Consider the following 21,416-nt stretch of genomic DNA (forward strand, 5'->3'; position numbering starts at 1 on the left):
ATGCTCAGCTTTGGCTTTTTCCTGCATCAATCAGAAAAAAAGGTGTTAGATTAATATGTGGATCACATAGGCAGGTTTATTCTCACAGTCATGGATACCACTGGCAGGGAGGTTTCCCTTTATTGTATGTCCTTAGTAAAAAAAAAAAAAATAATTTATATATATATATATATATATATATATATATATATATATATATATATATATATATATATATATATATATATATATATATATATATATATATATATATATATATATATATATATATATATATATATATATATTTTTTTTTTTTAAACATATATATGAATGCGGCTTCTTCATTGGAGGATCGTATGTGTTATTGGTGGCATGCACCCAGGCAACGATAGCCGAATTATCGTGAGTGCTGTGATTTTGGGGGAATGAATATATGAATATACGATAATTCTTCATCCTCCTATGAAGAAGCCGCATTCACAGGACAGGTCTTATCCAAAAGTATAAATGATTTATTTAAGAAACTAACGTGGTGCAGCCGATACGTTAGTTTCTTAAATAAATCATTTATACTTTTGGATAGGACCTGTGTGCGGCTTCTTCATTGGAGGATATTTTATATATATATATATATATATATATATATATATATATATATACATACATACATACACATATAAATAATTTATATTAACAGTATTCACATGTTGAACCAGATACCCGTAAAGCTGCTGTTAAACTATAACTCCCAGATTCCTATGAATACCACAGAAGTCTAAAGTTGGAGAGAGTTGTAGTTAAGCAACTACCAGGAGGCAACAGTTTTTACCTCTCACAATTTATTTTTGGTGCGTGAAGAATAAAGAGAACAAAAGCCTGGCCACAAGAGAAAAGAACAAAGGTTCATGCTCCAGACAGCAGTGCCAGAGAATACAGTTTATAGCCCTATCATCAACTCAGCACAAAGGACTAGAATTGTTTATTCTCTTCTTCCGGTGACCTACACATTGTTAAAGGTCATAAGCCGCACCCAATAACCAGTTACTCACCTTAACTACATCCACTACGGGTTTGTTTTCATCTGGATCCACCTCTCTCTGTCCAAGGGAGCCAGCAAGTAAATCTAGTGCATCTTCGGGAATCTCTATGTCCTGTAAACAGAAAGCACACAGTTAAAGGGATACTGTCATGGGAATTTTTTTTTTAAATGAATCAGTTAATAGTGCTGCTCCAGCAGAATTCTGCACTGAAATTTCTCAAAACAGCAAACAGATTTTTATTTCTATTTAATTTTGAAATCAGACATGGGGCTAGACATATTGTTTTCCAGCTGCCCCCAGTCATGTGACTTGTGCGCTGATAAACTTCAGTCACTCTTTACTGCTGTACTGCAGGCAGCTCCCCTTTGTTTTCCAGGCAAATTGGTCTTTTTAGTTGATGGTCAATTCGTACGATCGTTCCCGAGAAAATCGTGGTCTCACGATGAGGATCTGATCTTTTAAAAATCTATGGCCAGCTTAAGTTGGAGTGATATCACCCCCTCCCTTTCCCCCCCAGCAGCCTACCAACAGAACAATGGGAAGGTAACCAGATAGCAGCTCCCTAACACAAGATAACAGCTGCCTGGTAGATCTAAGAACAACACTCAATAGTAAAATCCAGGTCCCACTGCAACACATTAAGTTACATTGAGTAGGAGAAACACCAGCCCATCCTAAAGTGCTGGCTCATTCTGAAAGCACATGTCCAGGCAAAATGACCTGAGATGGCTGCCTACACACCAATATTACAACTAAAATAAAACTACACTTGCTGGTTCAGGAATAAAATTTTATATAGTGGAGTGAATTATTTACAGTGTAAACAGTGTAATTTAGAAATAAAAACTACATCATAAAAATCATGACAGAATCCCTTTAAACTCCCCCAGTGACACTGCCTACAAGTCTTGAATCTAGATTTCCTTTTTATTCACACCAGCCAATAAATATTCATTCAAAGTTTCACAGGAAATATCTTTGATAATCATGATCAGCCAATGTAACTGGGTAACCTGGAAGACTTTCAGATAAGGGAATAGTTATTAAACATGAATGGAAAATTCCCCACTGCACAGATTTGTGCCAATTAGAAAAACAGAAAGTTCCATAGGAAAGCAGTGTGCCCCCTACTCACTGAAGCAGCAGGCTGTGGAGCTCCAGACTTGACGGCGGAAGCTTTAGAACAAGATACAACATCTTCTGATCCAGGGCCCTTTTTCTGAAAATTCAATTTGAAAAAAAAAAAAACAATAAAAAATAAGAACAAACCATTCAAGTAGGTAGACTAAACGCCTGCTGTACGGCTCACTTGATGAGAGATAAAATTTGTGCCCAGAAATCTGTTTTGTATCTCGTTTTATCTTTTAAAGCAGAAAAGTAGTCCCATAAATTGTTGCAAAATATGGATAAACCATTTGGTACTTAAAAACTAAACTCTACATTTCTCCAAGCAGTTTTTAGCAGAGAAAGGTACATTTTTTATAGTCAAATAATTAAGTCCCAAACAAAATGTGTTCTCCATTTTTTAATGCAGGGAGCAATTTTAAAACTAGGCATTATTTATGCAGCATTCCGACTGATCTCTATCTATCTATCTATCTATCTATCTATCTATATACACACACATACATTAAAGGGGTTGTTTACCTTTGAATCAAGAGTGATATTTGGAGTCAATTTGCAATTGCTTTTAATTTTTTATTTGTGGGGGTTTTTTTACAGCACAGGTATGGGACTTGTTATCCAGAATGCTTGGGACCTGGGGTTTTCCTGATTCTGTAATTCGGACCTTAAGTCTACTAGAAAATCATGTAAATATTAAATAAACCCATTACGCCGGTTTTGCTTCCAATAAGGATTAATTATATCTTAGTTTGGATCAAGTACAAGGTACTGTTTTATTATTACAGAGAAAAAGGAAATTATTTTTGAACATTTGGATTATTTGAATAAAATGGAGTCTATGGGAGACGGTCTTCAGTATTTCGGAGCTTTCTAGATAACAGGTTTCTGGATAACGGATCCCATACCTGTATAGCACAATATCAATAGCAACGGAATAAGGAATTAGTATCCAGGGGCAGATATTTGTGGTTTTTGAGTTATGTAGCTTTTTATTCAGTAGCTCTCCAGTTGGCAGTTTCAGCAATCTGGTTGCTAGGATCTAAATTACCCTAGCAACCATGCACTGATTTGATTAATATACTGAAAAAAGTAGCCATACTAAATATGCACACACATTGAATATATAATATACAATAACATTTTAATAATATTATAATAAATATACACACACAGCTTTTTTTTAGATGGGTCAGTGACCCCATGTGAAAGCTGGAAAGTGTCAGAAGAAGGCAGGTAATTAAAAAACTATAAAAAGCCAATTGATAAGTTGCTTAGAATTAACCATTTTATAAAAAACTAAAAGTTATCTGAAAGGTGATACACCTTAAGCCCTGCATCCAGTATGGTGCTGAGGATCTCTCAAGTGTATCAGTTACTGAGGAGTAGGAACATTGAGATGCCAGTTCTTGGCTTGCCTCTAGCTCAGACAGAGAATACTGCTATCTATTTCTGGATTGAATAACAAGCCTCAGTGTTACCAGCCTTATTAATGTGTCCAGCAGCAGTAGCATTTCAGCCTTAGTAAGCAGCCCTGTATAGTTCATAACAATTAGACAAAAGAGCGCCCCTTCTAAGGGCAGAAACAGACAAAAAAATTCGGGGAGATTTAGTCGCCCGGCAACAAAATCACCTCTTCTTCAGGCAACTAATCTCCCCGATCTTTCTCCCCGCCAGCTAGAATCTAAATCGCTGGAGGGATGGCCCAAAGTTGCACTAACAACAACAACAATAATAATAATAATAATAATAATAATAATAATAATAATAATAAAGTTCTCTCAATAACCACTAAAAACATGAAATTCATGTAAATTGCTAGTGCTCAGAAGTCCACCCTGAATAAGGTTACCACAATTCATTTTTTTGGGTTTAGACTAGGGATGCACAGAATCCAGAATTTGGTTCAGGATTTAGGATTTAGCAGAATCGGAGCCTTTTTCAGCAGGATTTGGATTAGTAAAGCGCATTGGAATTCTACAATCAGCAAAAGATTTGCCACTTGTGTGTATCGATCCATTTGTGTGTTTTAATTCCAGCCTCCATGAAAGGGTTTGGATTAGACATAGGATTCACCAAATCCCAAAAAGAAGGATTTGGTGCATCCCTAGTTTAGACCCCCTTTGAAATAGGACGGTCAGTGTGGGGAGTACAAGTAGCACTGTACCCAACTTACACATAAATCCCTTTCAGGGCAGTGGCATCTCTTCTACTACTACTACAGCTCACTTCCAACAAGCACATTTAGTGTCTTCTGTGGCACCATGGATATTGTAAGTTAAAGGGGAACTATCGCGAAAAATGACAATTTAATACAAGCTTCATCATACTGAAATTAGAATCTTTCTAAATACAATCAAATCGATATTCTGAATGGATTCTGAATAATCAAGTTTATATTCACTATCCCTCTCTCAGCATCTGTTTCTCTTCATTCTGTCTTCATGCAGCAGTTGGGTGTCAGATATTAATTGACAGTTAGATCCAATATATTTTATGGGGGGGGGCTCCTTTCCTAGCAGATTACTTAGAGCCCCCTTAAATAACGGATTCCACTAAATAACTGCCTTTTGCACAACTCCTGCATGTAGAGAGACATGTCGTCTGGTGATTTTAATAGAGTGAGCTCTAATACATCTTCTAGGCAAATGGAGCCCCCCTATAAGATATATTGGATCTAACTGTCAATGAATATCTGACACCCAACTGCTGCATGAAGAGAGAATGAAGAGAAACATATGATGAGAGAGGGATACTGAAGATGAACTTGATTATTTCAGAAATGAGATTTTTTTAATTGTTAATATTTAACAATAATATAATATTTAGAAAACTTATTTCAGTATGCTGAAACTTATATTACATTTTTCACAATAGTTTCCCTTTAAAATAGAAAGACAAACAAAAAGCGGTCGGTTGCTGGCATCAAATCCAATGGTCCAGGAAAGCAAGTGGGAGCGGACGCACTCCCACAACAACCCTCAAGTAGTGTAGTCCGGTGCTCAGTAATGGAGGATTTGGCAACCTCCCATGCAACGTAGAATGTATTTTTCTGTCCTGAACCTTATGTATAAGAAAGGCCTGGGCAAATACAATAAGTAAGTGTATAGTGGACTTACCAGAGAGGACTGCAATGGTGCAGCAGGGGTGGCAGGAGAAGTGACAAAGCCTTCGGTCAAAGCATCGAGCAGGTCGGCCTCACTCATTGGCTGCATGGTGGAGAAGTAGAGGGACATGAGACACAATATAGCAGATTGGTAAATAATGAGCAATGAGCACACAGAGTGACAGTCTGGTAGGTACAGGCAGCTTAAATGAGAAACTGCACCAGAGAATCCACATGAAACAATATCCTGTGTGAAACATGAGAAACAAATGGGTGTTGCCTAGCAATGTCCTATAACAACAAAGGGATTCCCTAGTGCCCATGAATATATAAACCTTCTACTCACACAAGTGCATTCAATGGACAGAACTGAACTGAAACACTGAGTATATAGTATCCGAGATATACACGTGTACATATGTTATTAAGCCTGAGGGCTTCAGTTATGAGAGTGAGGTGGAAATTAAACATTGGGTTTCTCATAGGGTGCTGCTAGATTTTGTACCTGTAATGTTTTTATACTTTTGGGAGGAGGCTTCTATGTATACTGCAGAGGCAGGTAATCAGGGTCGCCACCTATTATGCATAAAAATTAGGGATGCACCCAATCCAGGATTGGGTTCGGGATTCGGCCTTTTTCAGCAGGATTCAGATCCGGCCGAATCCTTCTGCCTGGCCGAATGGAATCCTAATTTGCATATGCAAATTACTGACAGGAAGGGAAATCGCATAACAAAACAAGGAAGTAAAGAACGTTTTCCCCTTCCCACCCAATATGCATATGGAAATTAGGGTTCGGATTTGGCCAAATCTTTCGCGAAGGATTCGGCCAAATCGAAAATAGTGGATTTGGTGCATCCCTAATAAAAATACCATCCCTCCTATATTTTTATTATTCTTCCCTATTATAACATTGGAATCACGCATATTTTTATTAATTTAAAGGTGATGGATGATGTAGAGAGTGATATTCTGAGACAATTTGCAATTTGTTTTCATTTTTCATTATTGAAGGTTTTTGAGTTATTTAGCTTTTTATTCAGCAGCGCTTCAATTTGCATCTTAACCAAAGCAACCCTAGCAACCATGCATTCATTTGAACAAGAGACTGGAATATGAATAGGAGGGTGTCTGAATTGAAGGATGAGTAATAAAAAGTATCAATACATTTGTAGCCTTACAGAGCATTTGTTTTTTAGAAGGGGTCAGCGACGCCCATTTGAAAGTTGCAAAGAGTCAGAAGAAAAAGGCAAATAACTATAAAAAATAATGAAAGCCAATTGAAAAGTTGCTTAGGATTGGCTGTTCTATAACATAATAAAAGTTACCTTAAAGGTGAACCACCCCTTTAATAATACTTTTTCCAGATTAATTATAAAGATACAGCAGGCACTTTAGCACCTCATTATCTATTCAACGTCATTGCTTTATGGGGTTCATTCGCCAGTGTATTTTCCAAAGTGCGATAGAATGAAAAAAATACATTGGCATAATTACAAATATTTCACGCCATTAGGCTTTGCATTTGCATAAATACAAGTGAAATGTTGCTGTGAAAATAGACCTAACCCATTCATGCAAACTGGCACAAACAGGCACAAAGGGCTAGATACATTTAGATGAGGAAACTGTATCTCCTAATTCCAGATTTTTAAATAGAATTTTGTCGTGATAAACAATGAAATAAGAGTTTTTTCTCATCCTATAACTATGTCATATACAGAACAATGCAAATGAAGCCTGTCGGTGAGATAATGGCAGGAATGTAAGAGAGTCAGATGTGAGCTGCATCACATTGATCCATACGTCACTTGTGCATAAAAGGCAAAAATAAATGTCATTCTAGGCATTAAAGTGCCCCTGGATAAGCTGATTAAGTTAAGAGATGAATATACTACTGAATAGCCTTGTCTGTGGCTTATTTTTAAACACCCAGTATACTCAAGGCCGCTACAATAATGCATTAATATTTAAAGTCAGTAATATAATACTTTTGAGTAAAGTGCTCTTAAATTCGAATGCTGGTTTGCCTATTTTACGAGCATCTTCCAAGCATGCATCCAAGCTTTCTGTTGGCCTTGTACAATATCTGGAAACAGCAATGCTTTTCCCAATGGTCATTTGCACATCACCTGTATCTCATGCCTGTTAGCTTAGATCAATTAATTTCACAGAACCTCGTTACCCCTTGTCTGACATGGCAGATTTGCACTGTGTACCCAAATCGCTAAAGTCCAGGCCGTCCAGGAATAATATGAGGAAAATGTACTACTGGGGATTCATAACCGAGACATTTATGGTGTAGAAGATCAAAAAACATTGATGCCCACCTTAGGGCTTTCTTCTGGTTTTGGCAGCAAGGGCTTTCCGTCTTTATCCTGCAATGATAAAAGCAATGACCTTAGAAAGGCAGCAATAACCACAATAGTACATCTAGCAAACATCATGTGATGCCATTGCATGTATTTGCAAGAAAGTAAACACTGTATATGTCTTTCTCATCACTATATAACTATGACTGTCATTGCACCCCCACTTTGTAAAGGAAGCCCTTGTGTAGGGGAACAAGCGACACACTGTGTCAGGTGCGATGTAGAACCAGCCTCGGGTTGTTATATTAGTCCACAAGCCAGATAACAGCTAGGGTTCCGCCATATTCATTTCCCCAAAGCTCCTAAATACTAAATAATTCAAGAAGCACATTTTCCATCATAGGTCATATTCATAGTACAGGTATGAAGCTTATTCTACAGAAACCCCTTTTCTAGAATGTTCAGAAAACAGGCAATGCAGCATTATTTAATATACATTATCTTATATTTTCATAGTTGGGTTTGCTGTTCCTCTGTAATTCGACAAAGCTTTATCATTGAACTACAGGTATGGGACCTGTTATCCAGAATGCTCGGGACCTGGGGTTTTCTGGATAACGGATCTTTCCATGCCTTAAGTCTACTAGAAATTAAACATTAAATAAACCCAATAGGCTGGTTTTGCTTCCAATAAGGATTAATTATATCTTAGTTGGGATCAAGTACAAGGTACCGTTTTATTATTACAGAGAAAAAGGAAATAGTTTTTAAAAATTTGTATTATTTGGATAAAATGGAGTCTATGGGAGACTCCGTAATTCGGAGCTTTCTGGATATCGGGTTCCCAGATAAGGGATCCTATACCTGTATAGTCGTTACAGATCTATGTTGATACTAAAACAATTCTATTTTAATGTTTTAATCTGTATAGGCATGTTCCCAAACTATGGAAGGATCCCCTAACTTTAAAACCTCAGGTTCCAAGTATTATGTGTAATAGATCCCACAACTTTGTCTGAAGTGCTCTTACTGAACTAATGTCCTTATATCCGGTTCTTCCACAGCATCGCTTCTTCTTATGCATTTATAGGATTTAAAGGCTTATGCCTAAAACACAAGGATGTTATTCCATAAGAGATAAAACAAAATTGACACCACCCAAAAAGCCAAAAATGCTTTTTCATGTGTTTTTCTTAGTGTAGTTTCAAAATGAGTGTGGACAAATTCTTGTTGGTTAGACATAATCAGAGTTATCATTTAAAGTCATGATAATGGCCCACGCACAAGAATCTGGTGAGTACCCATGTGACGAAGCAAGGGAAATTGGTAATATTAGGTTTCTATATGAATTTAATGGAGTCAATATCGTTACCTTCACTTCCTTTAGCCGGCGGTCAGGATGTATTGTTCTCTCATCTTCTCCAAGCTTTTCCTTTTTCTCCTTGCCTGGCGTTCCCTCCTGCAAGAAGCAGCAATGGTGAAGTTTCACTGGGAACTTAAGACTGTAAGGTGGACTTTGGCAAGAACTAACCTGAGTGATGATACATTATGGGGCACATTTACTAATGGTCGAATAACGAGGGTTAATTAACCCTCGATATTCGACCGTCAAAGTAAAATCCTTCGACTTCGAATATCGGAGTCGAAGGATTTACCGCAAATACTTCGATTGATCGAAGGAAAAAACGTTCGATCGAACGATTAAATCCTTCGATCGAACGGAATTCCTTCGATCAGAAAATTGCTAGAAAGCCTATGGGGACCTTCCCCATAGGCTAACATTGTACCGCGGTAGGTTTTAGTTGGCTAAGTAGGGGGTCGAAGTTTTTTTTAAAGAGACAGTACTTCGACTATCGAATGGTCGGATAGTCGAACGATTTTTAGTTCGAATCGTTCGAAGGTCGAAATAGCCAATTCGATGGTCGAAGTAGCCAAAAAAACCATTCGAAATTTGAAGTTTTTTTTCTTCTATTCCTTCACTCGAGCTAACTGTCTATAAAGTAGAATTCATGGAACAATCACTATACCTAATTTAAAGAAATAAATGCACCAAGATTACTAAAAGTAAGGCTAATATTAGGTTTTCCCCAAAACACGTGTTTAATAACTTTGTACCACCAGCAATATATGAATGGCTCCAGGAAGGGCACGTTGTACACCGAATGAAGCACATATACTGCCCTACCCTCAGTACAAGAAACGTATAGACTAATAGGCATTATATTACATTAACCCATAGAGATAAAGCGGATTTCTGTTGGGTGTATGAAAATGCCAGACTGTCCTATAAAATATTTTTTGCCCCACAATCCTAGACAAGTGAATGTGTATGTATTATTTCTAGTATTAAGCTTCAACATATTGTCACATTTTTGACATTTGGAAATACATTGAAATACAGACTGACACAAAAGCTGGAGAGAGACCTCCACAGAGCCTGCAACCTAGATAAAGCATACATATATAAATATACACACACACAATGAAGTGTACAATACAATGCAACGAATAATGCATGAATTATACAACAATAGAGGCTTTGTAAAATAAACTCACAGGATAAAGAAGCTTTAATTAATCATGAACTAACATATAATGCCCATTCTTTGTAAACTCCAACAAACTGGATACTCAAACACAAACTAATTACAAACACAATTGTCTATTATTTAACAGCCAATGAAACATTTGGAATTGCAAAGTACTACCAAGTGTCAGCTGCTCTCTTACACATTAAGCCACCTGCGTTCATAGAAGAATCTTTCAAAAAAATAAATTTAGGAGAGGTGGCTAGCAAAGAAGTTGCCACAATATTAACTATTTGGCAAATGTGCTGCTTCCTACAGTTCTCATTCATCTTTCTTATCTGGAGATCTTTCAGACTTGCAGAAGAGCTAGTGAGAGCCAGTGTGTCATGTTCTTTAACAAGCAGCTCCCCCTACAACCCAAGTCGGATGTTGCAGAAGGAGCATGGATGACAGGACACCACCAATACTGGCTTTCTATTTCATAATTTATATTTATTTGGGAGAGGCCAAAAGAAAATATGCCATCCAACAAGATGTGAAATTCAGAATTTCAAGGTAAGCATTCAAAAGCAGAGATACATACTGCACATCAGAAGAGCAGATATAAACACAACCAAGCTGAAGGCTTCTAATGGATGGAGATTTTGTTACCTTAACTTTATCCACTGTAGGCTTCTTGTCACTCGGGTCTTCCTTTCGAACACCTAAGGTACCAGCCAAGGCATCAAGTGGATCAGCTGAAGGTGCTTTCTAAAACATTGTATAAAACACTTTTAGAATTGTACACAGTTTTACTCATAATACTCCTCACAAACATTTGCTAAAGTCTGCTATTATAAAGTGGGGCAGTTTTGAACACATTTCCAGTAATATGCCACCATGACATCTCAAGCTCCACCCGAGATAAGAACACGCACATGGAAGCACAAAAAATACAACTGATGGAGTGGATAATGGGTAACAATCAATGAACGGCATGACAGTCAGTTTCACTTACAGAGGGAGTGGGGGCAGCTTTAACAGCAGCAGAAGAGGCAGCTACAACTTCAGCTTCTGCCTTTTTGTCTTTTGAGGAAACCTTTTAAATAAAACATTTCAAGTCTTATTCATGCAAATGCAATGGCTTTTACTTCTTCAGAATTACATCATACAATTACTTGTTACAATAAATGTTACAACGTACTTTAGGTTCGACAGCGGGAGCTTGTTCTTTTGGAGAAGATTCAGAACAGGAAAAGTCCATAGAAAACTCATCAATAAGTTGATCATCAGTCATAGGCTGACATGGAGAAAATAGTCAAAAAGACACTATGTAAAAACAGAAAATCTGTACTCTAAAACAGAAAATGAATCAGAAATAACCTTTAAATTGTAAGGAATTTAAAAAAAAAAGCTGTATTTTCTTCCACAATGACTGAAAGCCAACAAGAACAGCAAGTGCCCTAAGATACTGATGTTATGCTTGGCCAGCATAGAAAGATTCCATATATTGTCTGACTTAGATTTTGGAAGGCCAATAAGAATGGGTTTAGTTCTCAGGTATATTCAGGCCTCACCTGATTGCAGCCTTATGCCTATATAGAAATAAGTATTATTAAACAAAATATGCAAATCTTACCTCTTCCTCTGGTGGTGGTGGGGGTGCAACTTTTCCATCTACTTTGCCCTATAAAAAAAAAAAAAAATGTATAAAAAAGTGATTTGGTGGGGAAAAAAAGCACACAGAAAGTGCCAAGTGTTTTGCTACTTACATCTAGTAAGTGCCTGTATGCTGGAGGGATGCTGCCCTCTCTTTTCCCAAGTTCCTCTCGGTATTCTGATGTGCTGGTTTCCTGTGATCAGAAATACAAGTACTGTATAAGCATTATGCAAATATTCTGCTTACAGTTAATCTGACAGAAATAATATTTATGATGTAGTTGATTTAGTAAGTTTACAAATCTACTTACACAGGTAGATGTTATTGGAACACTGTTGAAAATGTATGTAAAATTACGTAAAATGTTACGTTCTGCCTCCTGGACCTTTATCTTTCCATAGCAACATATATTTCACTTGTAATGAATGATCTTACATTAAGACCTATCACTTATAGGCTTTGCAGTCCTTCATCCCTGTCATTGAAAAATATTCTCTTTTGGTATCAAGACTTCTCCCCCTTATTTGAGCTCCTGTAGGGTTAGAACTCTCCAAGATGTGTGGAGCCTGCCTCCATTACCCTTTTTTACTCTCAAAGATTATTCTTTCCATCATCACATTGGTTTATATGCATTAACTTACAGAAGGCTAGACATGTAATGCTCAAAAATGGTTCCTTCAGAGACTAATCTAGATGATTGGCCCCAAGGTCATGGTATAGTTGCACTACAGGCAGTGGCTTCTGTAAATATATGTGGCTCATGGTGCATATCAGACCCATGCAAGGCTGCACAAAATGAACCATTTCACCAATATGTCTACATTGTCCAAGAGGCATGGTATATTGTTTCATTCCCTGTGGCACTGAGCTAAATCACATCAATACTGGTCACACACAATTAGGACCCCATTTAAATGAAGTCTATAGAAAAAAAAACCTTACTTTGGACCATTAGCTATGCCTCATGGGGATAAACCAAACCTTGCAGGAGAGGAACAATCAATGTGTCCCTCTCCCAACATTTGAGAGTTGACTTAATGCCATGTCAGATACTAGCAAGCAATAGAAAGCGATTTTGAAAAGGCGGATAGTCTTGGCTTAAGAGTGGTGCTAAAAATGCATCATACCAACAAGTTATATTCTGTAATACATTATAGTTTCAAGTGAACACCCCAAGTGGATTTCGGTGATGTACTGTGGTTTTACTTCAATAATCCTACCTGAACAAAAAACAGATACAAATGGTGGACTTTTACACAAAGAACAAGATAACAGTACGGGCCACTTTGGATTCTTTTGTAAAATTAAACTATAAATCAAAAGAAAACAACTGGGCAGCTTTAGTAAATCACACCTATTCTACTCATAAGATTATGATTACATGGACGATTTTGGAAATAAGGTAAGTGAATGCATTGTTGAACTTCATCCGACAATGCATTCACTTAACTTATTTCAGTTGCATCCGATTTGACGCCTGCATTTTTGCGCAGCGCGTCTGATCGCTCCAAAATCGTCCATGTAGTCCTACCCTAAGGGCCAATAACTGACCCATTACAAAGAAAGAAGACTCTTACCATCACTTCTGGTCCAGTGTAAACAGGAGATTCTGGGACTGTTACATCAGGACCTTCCAGCGTTCCCAATAATTCATCTAATGCACTGTCCATACCAGCCTACATCAAACAGAAAGAACTAAGCCAGGAGAAATAAACTATCCGACTGAAAAAAAGACAGCTTTTTGTCTTGCATGGAACAGCCAACTGTTGGCTTGACAATATAACATCAACAAAAAAATACCGTGTCTAAAACAACATATTTAGCATACACTGGGGCAAATAACTGCAATAACGCAATTAAATTTGAAACAGCAATTGAAAAGAAGTATTAATTTCTGGTCACCAATCTGAAAATAACGGACTGAAAAAAAGGTGTTTGGAAGGTGAACAACATTTAAGTCTACTAAAAAATCAATCAAATATTAAATAAACCCAATAGGACTGTTTTGCCTCATCTAAGGATTCACGGTATAGATATGGGATCTGTTATCCAGAAACCCATTATCCAGAAAACTTCAATTTACAGGAAGACCATCTCCCATAGACTGCATTTTAGTCAAATTATTCACATTTTAAAAAATGATTTCCTTTTTCCCTGTAGTAAGATGAGAGTACAGGTACTGTGTACTTGATCCCAACCAAGATATAATTTATTGTAGGCAAAACAATTCTATTGTGTTTAATGTTTAAATTATTTTCAGTAGACAATGTATATAGATCCAAATGACAGAAATACCCCTTTTCCAGAAACTCCCAGGTCCCAAGCATTCTGGATAACAGGTCCCACGCCTGGAAGAAGTACAAGGTACTGTTTTTATTACCACAGAGAAAAGAGAAATTATGTAAAAAAAAAAAAAAAAAAATTAAAATGGGAGTCTAAATGAGATGGCCTTTCTGTATTTTGGAGCTTTCTGGATAATGGATCTCATACCTGCATTAATACATCATTTATTCAGGGTCTAGGGCAGTATTTTTCACACGTATCAGGTTGCTTAGTCCCAAGTATTGGCTTTAATTGATTGTTGAATTGTATATATTCCCTATATTTCAAAAGCTGTGTATAAAGTAAGTAGGTATATGACAAAGGCTGCCAGTATTTGAGACAAAAGGAGACACCAGTTTTGTGCATTAAACAATACAACATGCAAAATGTGTGCCTCGGTTGGCAAGTCCTACAAACGACACTAGAAGTTCCCTTTCAGGTTATCTAGCCCTTCTTTTAGAATTGTTTAATACTGTATAAACATCAGAGGACGCATTATATACGTACGGAGGGTGCTGCCGCTGCTTTCACTGCAGATGCGGATGACGCCACCACAACTTCAGGTTTTGCTTTGTCACCTTTAGGAGTTTCCTTCGAAATTCCAACACAAGGAAAATCATTTTAGTCTTCTGTGCATTCACATGGATTCGGTTTGCTTAATTCCATACACACAAGAATTTACATAAACTATAAAATGGTTTAAAATAAAATTAAAATGAAATATAAACACAACCCCAAATTGACTATATTCATAAAAATGCCCTTAAACATGACTGTTCCTAGCAAACCCCTATTTTTAAAAGTATCTGAAGTTTGGGCATTTACCAATCGCTCAGCACCTGCTCTGATGGAGACTTGCAGATGATGACAGTTGGTTCACTGGCTTTATGAGCAATAGCACGCATGGAGATCTGCAGTGTTCCACATATTTACTCATCTAAATACGTGGCCCTGCACAAGCCTCTATGATAAAGGGCAAGCAGTGGCACTTGTTAGGCTATTACTGCTTGAAAATGCGAAACTGGAAACGCGGTATGGACGTACTTTGGGTTTGACAGTCGGCATGGTCTGAATAGGAGGTGAACACGAAAGCTCAAAGTCTCTGGAAAACTCGTCTACAAGGTCTGCGTCGGTCATGGTCTGTAAGAAGAATACATCACACACATACGTTCATGTCAACTGTCTTGTGAGGGGAGAATGAAGCTGACACATAATTGAATGTTCTAATAGCATTTTGCCCCCAATTCACAACTCCAAGCTCCTATAGCACATTGTTCGGTGACAAGTTATATTACACTGCAGCCAGTTATGTTGCCCCATTGCAAAATATATTGCACCCATTTAAAAGAAAACTAAACCCTAAAAACGAACATGGCTAAAAATGCCACATTTAATATACTGCACTCATTGTACCAGCCTAAAGTTTCAGCTTGTCAATAGCAGCAATGATCCAGGACTTCAAACTTGTCACAGGGGGTCACTATCTTGGAAAGTGTCTGCAACACTCACATGCTCATTGGGCTCTGAGCAGCTATTGAGAAGCTAAGCTTAGGGGTCGTCACAAATTATCAAGCAGAAAATGAGGTTGGCCTGTAATATAAGCCAATGCTATAGGGTTGATGTATTCAATTCTGATGCTAGTTGCACTGGTTTCTGTGCTGCCATGTAGCAATTATCTGTAATAATTACTAATTAGCATAATATGGTGACATTTCTATTCTATGTGTACTGTATATTGTGAGTGAGTCCCTAAGCTCTGTAAGTGAGAGCAGCACAGAGCATGTGCAGTGAATCTGCAGAAAAGAAGATGGGGAGCTACTGGGGCATCTTTGGAGACACAGATCTTTACTGCTAAAGGACTGTGGTTGCCCTGGGCTGGTACAGAGGCCGAAAATATAATGTATAAAGTTTCTATATACTTTCTTTAGTTAAGCTTTACTTCTCCTTTAAACACTGAAGTGTAAGGAGAGGACTAAGAGCATATGGAGTAAGTGTAAACGTTGGCTCACGATTGTGGATATACATACTTTATAAATCATGTCCGTGACAAACCAAAGAATATAAAAAAAATGCACCTCAAATATACTGTACTGAAGCAAAGAGAGAAAGTTCAGACATTAATAAAACGTAAGTATGATCTTCACCTACCAGTTCTGATTCAGCCGGTGCTGAAGGCTGTACAGCTTTCTCATGATCCTTTCCCTGAAAGATTGCTTATGATTACTATTATCAATTGCTTTTACACATTACCGGCTAGAACAGGCCTGTCTCAAGAATGAAATAAAAGCAGAGTTTTAATGCTGTAGGGTTGGGGGATAGGGCCTTGTGTGGCTTCATCTTCTCAAAAGATGATCAGTTTTGTTCTTCCCGAGGACACTGAAGATGGATGCGTGGAACTCCACTGGAAGAACCGAGGGGTAAGTATGGAGTATTTCCCGGGGGGGGGTTTAGTTAGCCTGGGGGGGGGTATACCTGGGGTGGGGGGTACAGGTTTTTTTGCAAAAGGGTTTCCTTCTCCTTTAAATGGCCTACCAAAGCCTCATTGACACTGTCTATTGTAGTGCAGTTATTATCCGATTCAGATGGTCTGGGAGCTTCAGCTTTGATCAGATTTTTACAGTATTTGTACTAAGTGAGAACTGTTCCACTTTAGCCCCATCTCAGTGTATGAAAATTGCATCACGTTCACACAAACGGTTCATTGGCAAAATTCTAGTGTAAAAAGAAATGTTGAATATGTTTGAAGGTACTTCAGTCTGCTGAAATACTGTGCAACTTGATTGTATTACCTTGTATTGCCAAACCCTTGATTTTAAATACAAAAAGAAAAAAAGTGCCACAGGTTTTTTTATCCCTACAAAGTGTGGATAAAAAGATCGACTTTCCACAGACAGCAGATTGTAAGATCTGTAGCAGAAGCACATTAACTCCAAAGTGTGAGAATGAGTGGCCTCTGGAAGTGGATTTATGGAAAACCTGCAGCTACTGTTGCATTTCTTTGTCATTTCTCCCTGCCATCTTTATTGCACATGGCAATCTAACAGTATCCTCTTCCACTTTAAGCCACAGTTTCCCCAAGAGACCTGCTTATCTTAAATAGTTACAATTGTATCTTTGCTTAAATTGTTGCAAATGTACCCAAGTGCAGCTGCCGAGTATTCTGGGCTCTCTGCAAAAAGCTTTTTATTTAATTACATTTCAGAAACATAGAGGTCGAATTTTGTATTTATGCAAGTTATTTTGTAACTGTAATACATTCGAAGGTTATTCGGGAGGCTATTTAAGAAAAAATTAGGTCTAAAACTCAAACAAATTTTACCTTAAACTTAAAAACTCAAAATCTAATTAGATTTAGACATAACTCAAATCGATTTTTATTCTCCGGAAAAAACACAAATGTCGGGAAGGCGATTAACATCTTCAAATGGGTCACTTGACCTCCCCCCATTGACTTATACATGAATTTGGCAGGTTTTAGGTGTTGAATAATCAAATTCTAATTATTCCCAGGGTAAAGGTTTGAAAAATCTCCAAATTCGAATTAAGTTTGGATTATTCCCAATTTGAATTTGACCAAAAAAACAATTAGAACATTTGAATTCCCTATTCGACCCTAAATCTGCTGCCTAGTATATTTCTCTGGCTGTTCAGCGCAGGAGATCAGAAACTCTGGACATTTCAGTAACAATCCGGGACTGTGGACTGAGCTGTCAAAATCAGGACTGTCCTGTGAAATCCGGGACAGCTGGGAGGTATGGTGTAAAAGATATTCAAAAGGTATACATACATCTAGTAATTTTCTGTATTCTGGAGGGATTGTACTATCTCTTTTTCCAAGTTCTTCTAAGTAAGTTGATGTAATGATCTCCTATGATGGAAACAAAAACTCTTTAGAGAAAACTGCATCCCCATGATTGGAAAATACTTGTATAGTGTATAGTGAGCCTTAAGCCCTGCTGAATGAGTGCCTGTTCTGTATTATTCTCCATTAAAGGACACACAGACATGGAGGTTTAAACCCACATTTGACATGTAGTGCCTACTAGTCTAGATTATAAGGTATGTATGTCTTTACGGATATCGCTCTTTCACTAATTCAAAAAATAATTTTTTGAATTAATAAAAGGCAAGACAATTATACGCACTCTTTTCAATATACATTTGTTAAACATTTTCAGTGGTATTAAAGTTATTAGTTAATGGAATTGCAGGAGAAAACAGAGCCTGTTTAGCCCTACAGTATATAACAGGAGTCAGGACTCCTTCCCGTCTGTAAGGGCTCTTACACACGGGCATTTTTACCTGCACTCCACTGCGTTGTGCTTTCTTCTGTTCAGCCGCAGGGGAGTGCAGGAGATGGTTTCATAACCTTTATTTCTCCATTTCATTCAAGAAATGAGAATTGATTTCACAATGTCTCCAGTAAAATGTTTCTTGCCCACTGTCCCACTTGTATATATATATGGTTGGTGATTATATTGTGCAGTAGAATATATTGTTATATAATAAAGAAAGCACTCTACTATTGCTGAAATGCAACACTCTAAATTCTGTGGGTGTAAACGATTACAGGCTTAGATAAAAGCATTAAAGGAGTTGTTAACCTTTAAATCAACTTTTAGTATGATAGAGTGGTATTCTGAGATAATTTTCAATTGGTTTTCATTTTTAATTATATTTGTTTTTTTGAGTTATTGAGCTTTTTATTCAGTAACTCTCCAGTCTGCAATTTCAGCAATCTGGTTGCTAGGGTGCAAATTACCCTAGCAACCATGCATTCATTTGACGTAGATGCTGGAATATAAACAGGAGAAGGCCTGAATAGAAAGAGGAGTAACAAAAAGCAGCAATAACAGTAAATGTGTAGCCTGGAAGAGTATTTGTTTTTTTTAGATGGGGTCAGTGACCCCCATTTGAAAGCTGGAAAGAGTCAGAAGAAGGCAAATAATTCAAAAACTAAAACAAAAAATGAAGATCAATTAAAAAGTTGCTTAGAATTAGTTTTTCTATAACATACTCATAGTTAATGTAATGGTAAACCACCCCTTTGACAGTAATGCTTACTTAATTCAAATAAAACAAATAGAAATGGCAGAATCTTACAGTAACTTCTGGACCCTCAAACACTGGAGATTCTGGAACATTTGCTGGGGGCCCCTCGAGTGTTCCCAACAATTCGTCTATTGCGTCTGATGGTATGGACTAAAGAATAAATAAAACCCACTTAAAACATTGGCCAACCCCCTTGACTGTACAAACCACAAATACACACAAAGCCCTTCAGTTCTGAATTTCCATTATTTCTCCTACATGCTATAAATATGGAGACTGCACATGTTGAGGCAACTTCAGAAAGCAACTTAGCCAATCACATCATGCTGAATAAAAAGTCTCTGCAGAGAATATGCCTGACCATAGGTCTCAGCACACAGGGTATCATCTATGGAATAACTTATACCAATAAACTTATACCAATAATAAGAGCAAACAAGTTACTAACACAATCATTAATCCACAGTGCAGGGCGACATACATGGTTTCTGCGCGTGTGGGAACATTGGAAGGGAGGGAGTGGGGAACTTTTTTGTTAATCACTCTATTGCAATCAGCAATTCTATAATATTACTTTAATAACATTATAATACATTTTATTTTGAATGCACCGTTACACCTTATGCGGGTTTTAATTACCGGTACATGTATTTTTAAGGACAAGGTCTTGCACTGCCTTGTACTTATAGAGCAGCGTGCCTTGGTGTTAATGTATCACTAATAAAAGGTTAAATTTTAGCTATAAATATAACAATCGTTATCGGAACTTGTCTGCTAGTAACAACATGAGGAAATGTGTCTAGTAAACATTAAATAAACCCAATAGGCTGTTTCGTTTGTTTTCAATAAGGATTATTTATATTTTAGATGGGTACAAGTACAGTACAAGGTGCTGTTCTATTACTACAGAGAGAAAAAAATCTGGATCGGATAAAATGGAGTCTACGAGAGACGGCCATTCCGTAATTCAGCGCTTCCTGGATAACAGGTTTCCGGATAATGGATACATATATATATAATCTGGTGTGCTAAAGTCAAATATCAAGTACATATTAAATGGTATACAGAAAGCAATTTATTCAAGATAAGGTAACCCAAAAAGCAGGCACATCACCCCATGAATCTATGAATGAGATTACCTGAGTGCTTTGCTTGGAAGCTTCTGCAGCTGTGGCTTGTACCTCTTTTTTCTGGGAAAGGAGAATGCATAATGTTTTAAAACCTAACCGTAATGAAAAACAAAAAGCAGACTCAAATGCACACAAATTGTCTAGAATGCAACATTTTAACCTGAATACAAATGCAATACTGACAGTGCTCAAAACAGTGTTTCGCTGCTCTGGTTTTCATTATCAGCCGGTGCACACATGCCCCAATTCTAACACACCCATGCAGCAGGTGTTAATTACACATTTCCCTTGAGTCTATTCCACCTTGCATACAAATGTGTGCAGCAGGATGAGCCACTGCAATGCCCCAAGCAGAAAGGAGCATGTAACGCTGTGAATTTAGCATTTAAGCAACTGCACATATTTATCATTCAAGACTTAAAAAACAAAAAAAATCATTCATTTAAAACTGTACTCGCAAAGGAATTTAATCAGATCTAAAAGCAGCATAAAACAAGTAGGGATGTACCGAATCCAGGATTCGGTTCGGGATTCGTCCTTTTTTAGCAGGATTCGGTTTTGGCCAAATCCTTCTGCCCGGCCGAACCAAATCCGAATCCTAATTTGCTTATGCAAACCCCTTCCCACCCCTAATTTGCATATGCGAATTAGGATTCGGATTTGGTCCTGTATTAGGCCGGAACTTTCACAAAGGATTCAGGGGTTCGGTCTACTCCAAAATAGTGGATTCTATGCATCCTTAAAAACAAGGTATCCCAAAAACAAGGTGAAATGCCTCATATCCAGTAGTGTACTACTGTGGGGACAGGGAGTGTAACTGCACATGGGCCCCCCCCCCCCACCCCCACCCTATAGGACCTGCACAGGAGGCATCAGCCCAATGTTCCACAAAATTGAGCCATGGTGCATCTATAGTATCCCCTATATGGAAACCCTTTATTCAAAAAGCTTTGAATTGCAGGAAGATTACCTGAGTGCTTGGTTTGGATGTTTCTGCTGCTGTGGCTTTTACCTCTTTTTTCTGTGAAATAAACAGAGGATACAAACTGTCACGGCTGACACTTAGGTGGTTATTTACTAAAAACCAATTTAGAAATATTGATAAAAAAACTTGATCAAACACCCATGCCCGATTTTAGCTTATTTATTAATAAAATAACTCACATTAATTGGATTGTGAAAA

The 21,416-nt window shown here is 37.5% G+C and overlaps 1 protein-coding gene across 1 annotated transcript in view; it reads right to left on the reverse strand.

Moving 5' to 3' along the window:
• Nucleotides 1–16,253, reverse strand: part of cast.L (calpastatin L homeolog) — a gene marked incomplete at its 5' end in the record, with an annotated part of 167,356 nt that extends 151,103 nt beyond the window's left edge. Inside the window, 15 exon segments of the mRNA NM_001088445.1 lie at nucleotides 1,032–1,133; nucleotides 2,158–2,241; nucleotides 5,264–5,353; nucleotides 7,581–7,628; nucleotides 8,935–9,021; nucleotides 10,742–10,840; nucleotides 11,088–11,168; nucleotides 11,274–11,369; nucleotides 11,709–11,756; nucleotides 11,842–11,922; nucleotides 13,307–13,405; nucleotide 14,555; nucleotides 14,557–14,642; nucleotides 15,096–15,191; nucleotides 16,200–16,253. Coding sequence (NP_001081914.1) covers nucleotides 1,032–1,133; nucleotides 2,158–2,241; nucleotides 5,264–5,353; nucleotides 7,581–7,628; nucleotides 8,935–9,021; nucleotides 10,742–10,840; nucleotides 11,088–11,168; nucleotides 11,274–11,369; nucleotides 11,709–11,756; nucleotides 11,842–11,922; nucleotides 13,307–13,405; nucleotide 14,555; nucleotides 14,557–14,642; nucleotides 15,096–15,188 — 1,095 coding nt within the window.
• Between the last annotated feature and the right edge of the window lie 5,163 nt (nucleotides 16,254–21,416).

Source organism: Xenopus laevis, chromosome 1L (genome assembly GCF_017654675.1).
Source record: "Xenopus laevis strain J_2021 chromosome 1L, Xenopus_laevis_v10.1, whole genome shotgun sequence".
Lineage (NCBI taxonomy): Eukaryota > Metazoa > Chordata > Amphibia > Anura > Pipidae > Xenopus > Xenopus laevis.